Raw genomic sequence first — 12,004 nt, 5'->3', positions numbered from 1 at the left:
CAGTCGACATGTACGGATATATTGTCATTGCTAAGAAATTGTATAAATAAAGATGTCCTCAGACACAGAATATGAACACATGGGTAAAAATCACCCGAGCTTTAGACCATTCTTCACATGCTCATCTGGCCCTCGGCCTAATAGACATTAGTCAAAATAAATATAAATGGAGTACTTTTGAGATATGCTGAAAAATTACTGTATTAACTGAAAATTTCTATATTATTAATTTATTTAGATGCTGTCCAAAGATACAGCCATATTTCACTTTGAATGATGTGTAATTTAGTCAGGAAAGTCAACAATTGAGCAATTGGACACATTTTACAGCTGAAATGTTTTTATTTTTTATTTCTGAAAATGAACTGGGATGTCTCTGATGTAATAAAACATTTCCCTCGGCCTTCGTAGTCTCCTTAGTCATCTATCTCGTTGATATTGATAGAAGCTTCTATGGGCCACCTCTGTGCTTGCTTTGACCTACATAATACATCAGGAGTCAGGACACCCTCTCCAGAGAGGCCGTACGGGGCACAGCCTTAAAAGGGAGGCCGACATGACTGGGTTAGGTCGGGAATAAGAGAGGGGGTTTTTAAAATGACGGGGGTTAGGCAGGGGTTAAAGATATTTAGATGGGGCAGGAATAGAGGAAGTTTGAATTGTGCATTATGGGCGTAGTTAGTGGGGGCGGGAACAATTAATGGGTTTATAAGGGGTGGTCAGTTAGTGGGGTCATCCATTTTGGCACAGAAAACGGTACAATCTACATGTCCTTGTGTGCCAGCTTACCTGCCCCAGAAAATGGAGTCTGTGGATGCCATTCTTCAACAGCTTAGAACCGCTGCCGGCCTGATGGGTTCAGACTGGCTCCAGGCTTCAGTGAACAGCCTGCTGCAAGGGGCCGGGGATGCTCCAGCTCAACCATCCCCCGAACCACGCCGGTCGCGGAGGACCAGGCCTCCGGCGCGCCTAAGCCCAGAAGCTATCCCTCGGGTCCGGCGCCGAATAAGGAGCCCCTCAGGGGACCCTTCAGGTCAGGGTGCCGCCAGGCCCGCCGCCTCGCGCCGGTCCCGTCCTGGGAGGAATCCTGCTTCACGGCGGGGCCTGCAGCAGAGGGAGGTGTCGGCCTCCCTCCCATCTAGGTCAACGCAGGAGGAGACAAGAACGGCGTCGGCAGGGGCTCAGGAGCCTGCATCGCCCGCCCGGCGCAGAGGAGAGGGAGCACGGAGATCACAGGCCGGGGTCTCTCAGCGTGGGTCACGGAGCAGGCAGCAGTCGGCAGCCCCTCCTCCCTCCATAGAAGAGAACAGATCATGCCCCCCTGCAAGGGATTGGTCCTCAGAGTTGTCTGTCTCCAGCCAGCAGACGCAGCCACACCCCCCGATGATGACAACTTCCGGCCAGCCGGGGCTGGCCCTCCCACAGCCAGTGTCAACATCCTGCCAACAGATGCTGGGCTTTCCTGGTCAGGCGATTCCTCCCGGCCAGCAGGTGCTGGGCCTGCCACCTTATGGCTTACCTCCCGGCCAGCAGGTGCTGGGCCTGCAATCACATGGATCACCTCCCGGCCAGCAGGCTCCCGGCCAGCAGGTGCTGGGCCTGCAACCCCATGGATTACCTCCCGGCCAGCAGGTGCTGGGCCTGCCACCTTATGGATCACCTCCCGGCCAGCAGGTGCTGGGCCTGCCACCTTATGGATTACCTCCCGGCCAGCAGGTGCTGGGCATGCAACCCCACGGTTTACCTCCCGGCCAGCAGGTGCAGGGCCTGCCATTACCAGATATGCCACCCGGCCAGCAGGAGCTGGCAAGGCTACAAGACCACGTCGAAAGCGATTCACTCGCATCGAGCCTCCTCCCTCAAGGCCGTGGGGGCTCTGCTAGAGTCGAATCGGAGGATGCAGGAAGACGTCAGGAACCAGGATCTTCGGCTGCTGGGCTCACAGCACCCAGGCAGCCAGGTGAGAACCCTTCTAATTTTTCTCTTAACCACATATTACCCTCCCCTTTACTTAGTGGTGCTGAGGGGCCGTCAGGGGGGGGGCCGTCAGGGGTAGATATGTTAGCACAGGGGTTGCGCACGCTAGCGGTTATTTTAGGTTCGGTGGGAGTCCAAGGGGGAATATCACCGGCGGTGGCATGGACGGGTAGCTCGAGCGTAGGTGCAGTATCGGCTGGGGGGCTTGGCGTGTTGTCTGGTGCAGTTGCCAATCCTTTGCCGGAAGTCGGGGTTCCAGCAGGGAGTGCGATTGGTGTCGGAGCACATAGTCAACCCCCTTCGGTTAGTCAGGGAGAAAAGGAAAACGACGACATGGTACGGCTAGATGATTCAGCAAAGGGGGAGGTGTACGTCTGCTTTGGGGGGCCGTTGGGGGCCCACCTTAAACAAGAAGTGCGGGAAAAGATATGGCGTAATGAGTACGTAGATATTTTTTCCCTTTTGCCATTAGAACGTTTTAATTTAGACCGGGCTAGGAAGGATGAAGGAAAGAAAGAGGACGAAGAAAAGAGGAGGTACCGTTTAATTCCACGGACCTTTTCTAACTGGCTGCAGGCATTCGCCATACTAGCCAGCGTGATAGGGGAAAAAGCACCGGATAATTGTTCCGGACTTTTTTGCTACATGGATGCTATTGGCGAAGCCTACAGGGTGTACGGGGGTCAGGGATGGCTTAGGTATGACGAACAATTTCGTCAACGCAAGGCGGTGCGTCCCAACATTCGTTGGGATCATAAAGATATCAGCCTTTGGATGAAGGTTTCTGCACCCAATAGGTCTGGTTTCGGTGGGCAGTCCTTTCCAGGGAGCGGAGGCGGCCCTGTCCAGGCTGGGCACACAGTTGCCCAGCAGAAAGGATTGTGCTTCCTATTTAATGAGGGGGCATGCAAGTTCGGGGGCAAGTGTAAATTCAAACACGAATGCTCTGTGTGCAATGGGAGTCATAGCGCATCCAAATGCTTTCGAGGAGGAAAGCAAAAAGGGGGAGATAATGCCGAAAAAAGGAGTGACACCGGTGCGGCTGGCAGAGATGCAGCATTTTCTAAATAGATACCCTGATCGGGCGGCGGCGTTATTGTTGGAAGACGGTTTTAAGCATGGTTTCAGGATTCCGTTTGTTGATAGGGAGTTTAGTTTTTGTACAAAAAATTTAAAATCGGCGTTAAGATTTCCGGAAGTTGTATCTGAGAAATTAATGAAAGAGGTTGCTTTAGGTCGCATGGACGGGCCTTTCTCTGTGGCTCCCCTAAGGAACCTAAGGGTTTCTCCGCTGGGCGTGGTTCCAAAAAAGGAGCAGAACAAATTTCGGCTTATCCATCACCTGTCATTTCCCAGGGGAGCATCTGTGAATGACGGGATTGATCCGGACCTGTGTTCAGTTATTTACACTTCGTTTGACTCGGCTATCGAATGGGTGAGAAAATTTGGAAAAGGAGCTTTGTTGGCAAAAACGGATGTTGAAGCGGCGTTCCGATTATTGCCGGTTCACCCAGATTGTCTGCATTTATTAGGGTGTTGTTGGAACGGAGGTTTTTTCATTGACCGGTGTCTGCCAATGGGCTGTTCTCTGTCGTGTGCCTATTTTGAGGCTTTTAGTACATTCGTGGAGTGGGTTGTAAAGGAGGTCTCGGGTGTGAAATCTTTTATACATTATCTAGATGATTTCTTGTGTATAGGCCCGGCCGATTCTTTCGAATGCTCCCTGCTACTGCATACCATGGAAACGGTAGCTCGGAGGTTTGGCATTCCATTGGCAGCAGATAAGACGGAAGGGCCGACTATGGTATTGAGCTTCTTAGGCATTGTCATTGATACAGTAGCTATGGAGTGTCGACTACCAGAGCAAAAAGTGGCAGAGCTTTTGGCGGAGGTGAAGAGAGCCAGGCAGTTACGAAAGATAACGTTGAGAGAACTTCAGTCGCTACTTGGGAAGTTAAATTTCGCCTGCCGCATCATGCCCATGGGCAGGGCCTTTTGCCGAAGGCTGGCAATGGCAACAGGTGGGGTAAAAGCTCCTCATCATTTCATTAGGTTGAAAAAGGAACTTAGGGAGGACTTGCAGGTGTGGGCTGATTTTCTGAAAGTTTACAATGGAAAGTCGTTGTGGATGGACCCTGTGGAAAAACTGAGTGTGGCAGGCCTATTCATAAGCACGGTGGGGGCTGAGGGTTTTGGAGCATACTGTCATGGCAGCTGGATTTATGGCAAGTGGCCAATGGAGTGGAGGTCCGCGGGTTTGTTGAAAAATGCGACATTGATCGAACTGTTCCCCCTGGTAGTGGCGTTGACACTTTGGGGTGACAGGTTCAGGAATAAAAAATTGAAGTTCTGTGGCAGCAATGAAAAAGTGGTGTCAGCAATTAATTCATTGTCAGCGGCGTCCCCCCCGGTAGTTAAGGTGTTGCAAAAACTGGTTCTTTTGTGTTTGTCTTTAAATTCTTGGTTGGTGGCGGAATTTGAAGCGGGGGCACATAATCTTATCGCTGATTCAATTTCTTGTTCACAGACGGCGCTTTTTCAGAGATTGGCACCTGCAGCAGAAGCCAAAGGTCTGACTTGTCCAATGGAGTTGTGGGTTCTGCCATTCGAGCGGCAAGGAAGCTGATTTCCGGATCATTATCAGGTGGTACCTGGTCAGCCTACTCTCAGGCTTGGAAAGTTTGGGAGGATTGGAAGTTATCTGTAGGGGGCGACATGGAGGACGATGGTCGGTTGTTAATGCTAGTAGGCCATTATTGGGAAGCTGGTTGGTCGGTTCCAAAAGTTAATCGTTTTTTAGCTGGTTTAGCCTTTGGCTTCAAGGTTAGGGGCCTTAAGGATGTAACAAAATCCTTTTTAGTCGCGCAAGCGCTAAAAGGATGGAGGAGAGGTTGGAAAGTGGAAGATAAGAGAAGACCAATTTCTTACGAATTGCTGTTGAGTTTGGGGAGGCAAGTGGATAGGGTTTGTACTTCTATTTGGGAGAAGCGTCTCTTTAAGTTAGCTTTTTCCTTGGCATTCTTTGCAGCTTTGCGGTTAGGGGAGCTGGTGTGCACCTCCAGATTTAAAAGGGATGGTCTATCGAGGGATAGTGTCGATCTTTATGAGGACAGGATTGAAATATTAATTCGTTCTTCTAAAACTGATCAGTTAGGAAAAGGTTGCAGAGTGGTGGTGTTTGGAGTCCCCGGATCGGCGATGTGTCCGGTCCGTTGTTTAAGGGAATTCGGTTCAGTAGCTGGAGGGGCTAACATTCCGTTGTTGGTACATGCGGATGGTTCCTCATTGTCTCGATTTCAATTTATATCTATTTTCAAACGCTGTTTGGAGCGGGGTGGTTTCTCATCAGCGGATTTTGGCAGCCATTCTTTTAGAATAGGCGCAGCCACTGAAGCAGCCAGGAGAGGGCTCAGTGATGAAGTGGTAAAAAGGATTGGAAGGTGGGAATCTGGAAGATTCAAGTCATATGTGCGAATTGACAGGTTGTGAAATGTGAAAATGTTTTTACTTTATGTTTCAGTGTCCGGTTTCTTCTTAGTTTTTTCTTTTGTTATTCCCTCAGGTGCTGGCCCTCTTCTAGTGTGGATCATGGGGCATTCTTTTGTCTTCTGGGCGGCATTGCGGGCTGCAGTTCGTCCGAGCGGTAGGCAATTACATTTCTCTAGGGAGGATGCTATACTTCGCTGGATTGGTAAACGTGGCATGGCATGGAAACAGTTCCTGCCTGAATTTAATTTTTTTGCGAGGCTGGATCGGGCCCCTGATGTGCTAGTGTTGCATATCGGGGGCAACGATCTGGGAAAAAGGCCTTTTCGGGAGCTGATAAAAGATATTAAATTTGATCTCTTGCGGTTGTGGGCAATGTACCCAAAGGTAACAACAGTGTGGTCGGATATTGTCCCAAGGAAGGTCTGGCGAGATGCAAGGTCCGTAGATAGGATAAATAAGGCGCGCGTTAAGGTAAATAGAGCCGTGGGTCGCTTTATGGCCAGAAACGGGGCAGTGGCAGTCCGTCATCCGGATTTGGAGTCGGGGGATGGAGAATTTTGGAGACGGGACGGAGTCCACCTAAATGCAGTGGGTTTGGACATATGGTGTGTGTCAATACAAGAAGGCATTGAGGTCGCTCTAAAGTTGTGGAGGGACATAAATGTTTGAGGTTTGCAAAACATTTATGCTGGTGGCGAAGGGGAGGAGGGTCCTCGAAGTTGGAATTTGCGGTTTGTGGCGGAACGGTGGGGGGGAACCCGTCAGGTTCTGGACCCCTCATGTGCACTCTTTATATGCCGGCGGGTAGAGGAATCCCGTGGTAGGCCTGGTGGGCCGCGGGTTGGGGACATGTGTTCAGATGAGGCCAGGTTGTTGGTTAACTGGTGCCTCCGAGCCGGTGCTTGAGCGGCTGGAGGTAAAACATCAGTCTGGCTACAGTTTGGGTAGAATACCCGTCGGCAGGTTCTTGGGGCTTCGAGGACCACCCTCCGGTTCTGTTGAGTGGATTTCTGTTATTTATGTTGTTTTGTTATAATAAAAGGCTGCTGTGGCCAATAAAATCCATATTGGTGTGCAGTCTGTTTATTTTAGATAAGGTAATGGTGGGGGGTTTATGTAAAGTCTTCAAGAATGACTCGACCATACCCGTTGTCATGTAAATTGCTATTTAAACCCAGAATTCCCTAACTGTCCCCATTCAACCATGCAGTATTTTTTTCAGTATCTATGTCCCATGTTTTGAGCATGTAAAGTATCTCATGTAATGGAGATAAATGGAGCGTCCCTCATTATTTTGGTGTCTGACAGTGACAACTGGGAAATAATCCTTAACATCTGACTTGGAAGCTTATTTTTTTTGACTAGTATTGAGCAAGGTATAGCAGTGCACAGTCCTTTACAAGTGGAGCTGAGCCCCCTGTGTGCCGCCTCAACAGGGATAATTACATTACATGCTTGTAGTAATAAATCACATTTTAGAAGTAAGATTTGTTTCATAATATCCGTTATTTAGTATTCATTTTGTGAAACCTATAGGATTTTCGGCAGGATTTAATAGTAATATTTTTTAAATACTTTTTTCCACCTTAACATAGCTTATTTCAGACACCCGGTGAGGAATACATTATAACATGAGCCTAGAGGGCAATTGTACTGGGTTTTCCAATGCAGCACAAATTAAAATACATAGACCAGGTTCATGCAGATTAGGGTTCACACTTAAAGGAAGGTTCCCAGGAAAAGGGGTCCCCTCTTTTGTTGTTAATGTGACGCCCTGGCAAAACCAAGTGTCACAAATGTGAACATTCTCCTTGTTATCATCAAACCCACACTAAAGGCCACTTTACACGCTACGACACCGCTAAAGCGATCTCGTTGGAGTCACGGATTTTGTGACGCACATCCGGCTGCGTTAGCGATGTCGTTTCGTGTGACACCTATTAGCGATTTTGAATCGTTGCAAAAATGTTCAAAATCGCTAATCGGTGACATCCCCCCCTAAGCTCAATTATCGTTGCTGCTGCAGTAACGATATAGTGCGTCATTCCTGCGGCAGCACACATCACTACGTGTGACACCGCAGGAACGAGAAACCTCTCCTTACCTGGGTCCCGCCTGCAATGAGGAAGGAAGGAGGTGGGCGGGATGTTCATCCCACTCATCTCCGCCCCTCCACTTTGGGCGGCCGCTTAGTGACGCCGAACGAACCGCCCCCTTAGAAAGGAGGCGGTTCGCCGGTCACAGCGACGACGCTAGGCAGGTAAGTAGTGTGACTGGTCCACGCGATGTTATGTGCCACAGGCAGCGATATGCCCATGTCGCACAACCGATGGGGGTGGGTACGCACGCTAGCTATATCGGTAACGATATCGCAGCGTGTAAAGCGGCCTTTAGGCATAACACAGCGATTAAACCCTAGCCACCCCCTCATGATAATAGGGACACACCAGTGGGCGGGATCAGGCAGATGAGAACGCCCACCTAGGGGTCCTGAGGTGTCAGGGGAGGAAACACGTCAGTTGAGTCAATTTGAGGAGTTTCGTTTTGGAGGAGCTCAAGTTCAGGAGTGAAGTGAAAGTGGAGCTGACAGTGAAGTGTAGTCAGAGGTAGAGGCCCCTGGACAACTTGGCTAGGTGGCAGACGGTGGACAGAGCCACAGGTGATGGAGATCCGGTCGCGAGAGACCTAAAGTGGACCGGGGCAGTGTTGTAGCCCACCGATTCCGACAGCGGTAATCCGGTCCCGAGGCCGTGCACAGTCGGGGTGCCTGGACCCTAGGGCGAGGAAGGTTGCAAGCCCCTCTCCAATTAACCAGCCGGGGACAAGGTTCCAGACATTTGTCCCAATTTACTGCCCAGATAGAGCAAAACGGAAGCCCAATGCGGGGGATAGGGTGTCCGCCAAGAACCCGCTGAAATCCCAAGAGTCAGCTTTCGCGGGCCACAGCTCCCAACACAAATACAACTGGGAGTCGACTTCTCCGTTCCATGCGAAGTCGTCCAAAAGAGAAGGAAACACAAAGTGCAGGAGGAAGGGATATCTGTTCATCAACCGGGTGTGGGACCCAAATACACCCTCCAACGACAGCCAGTCACTGGTAACTGTTTACCACTGGACTTGTGTGAAATTATTGAACTGTGAGTACACCACTGTCCCCCGGTCCAGCACACCACCTCCAGCAGCCATCACTCCCGTGTTCGACCCGTGGGCCCCGGGACTACAACTCCCCTACCTGTGGAGGGGATCCCATCTTGCTGCCCCACTACATCAGCCCCGGGCGCCCCATTAACAGGCAGCGGCGGTGCCAACATCCCTCACCGCAACCCATGGGTGGCGTCCCTTGTAAATACCCCCCTTTCTGACGGTTGTGAGGATGGGCGGCCGTGAGAGCCCGGGTCCAGTCACCACTCGAGCCGTAGCAGTAACCTGGATCCGAGCAGGCCCCCGAGAGAGAGAAGTGGCAACCCCAGCCCGCAACATTAATAACCAGAATCAGTTAATCACAGCATTATGTAAAAAGGACTTCCTGATCTACTGTCCTCCTTATCTGTTCTGGTTATAATAAATGATGAGTAAAAAGCTGTGGAGAAGAAGCGCAATAGGGTTTTACCCCAATAACACACGGGGTAGAGTCAGGGAGCAGTAATACTCACCAAATGAAGTTGTGAAAGTCACAACTACTATGCAGGCATGGAAAGTTTTGATCAAGGCAGCAGCAACCCAGACTGCAGATAACAGAGAACAATAGAGGAAAATAGGGTTTTTTTGAGCCGTGCCAATGATCACTTCTCAGGTATTGAGATTAATGGATCTTTATTTTGCACAGGTCTACGCGTTTCTGGAGTCTCAGCTCCCTTCCTCAGGACCATCAGGCATAAGAACACATCAAATCTCATTTGATTTGATGTGTTCTTATGCCTGATGGTCCTGAGGGAGGGAGCTGAGACTCCAGAAACGCGTAGACCTGTGCAAAATAAAGATCCATTAATCTGAATACCTGAGAAGTGATCATTGGCGCGGCTCAAAAAAACCTTTTTTCCTCTATTGTTTTCTAGTTATAATAAAAGCAAAAGAGTGGACTCCTTTTGGTCGGATCCTTCACCTAAGGGCCTTCAAAAGAACAAACGTGGCCCTCATACTGTTAGTGGGGCTTTCCTAAGTTTGATATCAACATGAGGAACATTTACCACCATGTGGAACATTTTTAACCCCTTTACAACATCCACCATACATACAGTATACGGTGCTGAGGGAAGTGTGTTCCCGCAAATGAGAACGAACACTTAACCCCTGTGTTGCTGCTGTCAATAGCAACAGAAGCATTGATCTGCTTGTAGAGGGAGGCATAATTCAATTGCGATGGCATCGTGCTGATGGTCTCTATGGTGTCCCCAGGCTCAATAATGGCTGCAAGGTCACCCAGGTACTGTGGCCTTTGAGGTCCTGCCTTGAGCAGGCCTTCTTCCATTCTTACACCTTCAATAACCATAAAATGACCTTATAAACTTAACTAGCCATTATTACTATAAAACACATAGCACACCAATGTTGGGTTAGTAACAGCCATAGCTTTATTAATATTACAGAACATTTTATGTCACCCTTTGGGCGCTGTTAAAACAAACCAAAATCTCCATTCCTCATGCCGAGTCAGTGCACAAGACAGTGAACATGTGGTGATCATGTGACTATCTTAGGACCAAAAAAGGAGAAGGTCAAAACACCTATTCGATCCTCCAACCATCGCCACCCAACAACACCAATTTACTTTCCATGCCATCTTGCAGGCCTGACAGAAAAATATCGTTACCAATGGGATTTCTGATGGACAGATCATGGTTAGTGTTGAGCGAGTAGTTAACTATTTGTACTCGCTATGCTGTTAGCGAGTACTGTCCGTTACTCGCATGTTCGTTATGAGTAGCAGGCGCAATGTAAGTCAATGGGAAATACCCGCTAAGTAGCGAGTAACTCAAAAGCCGTACTATTCGCTACTCGCACGAAAAGTACAGCTTTCAGGTTACTCACTACTTAGCAAGTATTTCCCATTGACTTACATTGTGCCCGCTACTTGTAACGAATGTACGAGTAGCGGACAGTAATCGCTAACAGCATAGCGAGTATGAATAGTTAGCTACTCGCTCAACACTAATCATGGTTTTTACTCTCTAACGTCTCATGACGCACAACTACACCACTGTTTGACCTAATAAATCGAAAATTCCTCATGTTCAATAATCTGTAGGACTTTTTCAATGATGTTAAGTTTCGGGCCCCTCGCCATACCTGCCAACGATCTCCAACCATACCAAAATACACTTATTCTGAAATAAACGCCTGCATCCTTGACAAATCATATTTAATCACACTAATGAGATTGGCCAGTTTACTCTTGCCCAAATCATTACTGCTTGCATGTGTTAACAAGATCGTGGGACTCCTGTATAATTACACATGTAACACCTGCCCACCGCAAGCCTTGATATCCATGCAAGTCTACTGTACCTTCACATGTTGTTGCCCCAAATTCACACCCACCGCTCTCCTTTTAGCCCAAAATATGTAAGAATGTCTCAGAACCCAAATTTGCAAAATGGGCGGATCTGCAAAGATATAAACAAATCACATTACTGTAACTAATAAAGAATATATAAATATAATCTCATTTTAACAACAGATCTGGCCTGACATATATTCTAAAACAAGAAGACTTCCATCTGCCCAACTGCTTGATTACCTCATCACCCAAACCAATGCCTCTGTCGCCGCGCCAATCCTAAATGAATGTGTCCCAAATTGCGGCGCATCCATGCCGATAAAATGCAACTGTGACTAAACATACACTTTAAATTGATAACGTGTTAGAAAATCACCAGAATCATGTACCAGTAATTGCATAACAGATGCCATGAAATCTTTTACCAACAGGACAGGGCTATATTGCCCCCCAAAAAAACTTTTAGCCCTTCAATAATTGCTACTACATTATTAACTTATACACGGCCTGGTAGTTTTGCCCTACATGCATCTAATTCATCAATGCATAATGCTGCAAAAAAAAATGCAGCTACAAATAATCTGGCTTCAAAAACACTGTTCGATACCGAAGTCAAAAATATTGGTCAAGAAAACAAATTATACCATGTGCCTTTGATCCTCCATCGGTTTTTCTTTTTTCCAGCCTTGAACAATCTGTTTTATCACAGACTCCTTTGTTACATCCTGCAAGCCCCATAACTTTAACATAAAAACAATACTCGTAAGGCCCTTTTGAACAGTAGCTCACAACATACCCTTGTACCTCCGGAAGATGAGTAAGGACAACGTTTTATGTTTTTTTTAAATATTGGTGTTCTGTTGATGGAAAATCACCACTGACTATACTCAACCAAGAGTCCCAGGCAGTATCATGACTGCACCATGTGGCTGTGCCAGAGATGATTCCACTAATCACAACAGCTCGGCTCTACCAAGGCCAACAAGTGCTCCAGGCAATGGGAACCGACTTCTGACACTTTTGGGTGAAGCATTCTGAAAC

General features: G+C 48.2%; 1 protein-coding gene across 2 annotated transcripts; it reads left to right on the top strand.

Moving 5' to 3' along the window:
- Positions 1-802: 802 nt before the first annotated feature.
- Positions 803-5,604, top strand: LOC142301406 (uncharacterized). Of its 2 annotated transcripts, none has more exons than XM_075342411.1 (2): positions 803-1,960; positions 4,505-5,466. In XM_075342411.1, the coding sequence occupies exons 1-2, from the start codon at positions 853-855 to the stop codon at positions 5,464-5,466; spliced, it is 2,070 nt and encodes a 689-aa protein (XP_075198526.1). In that variant the 5' UTR covers positions 803-852. The 2 variants fall into 2 exon arrangements, 1 of the variants encoding a protein (XP_075198526.1); XR_012752790.1 differs by lacking the exon at positions 4,505-5,466 and adding an exon at positions 5,540-5,604 and having other exon boundaries at positions 1,876-1,960.
- The last annotated feature ends 6,400 nt before the right edge of the window (positions 5,605-12,004 follow it).

The sequence above is a fragment of the Anomaloglossus baeobatrachus genome, chromosome 4, assembly GCF_048569485.1.
Source record: "Anomaloglossus baeobatrachus isolate aAnoBae1 chromosome 4, aAnoBae1.hap1, whole genome shotgun sequence".
NCBI lineage: Eukaryota > Metazoa > Chordata > Amphibia > Anura > Aromobatidae > Anomaloglossus > Anomaloglossus baeobatrachus.
This window is presented reverse-complemented; position numbering and strand designations above follow the sequence as displayed.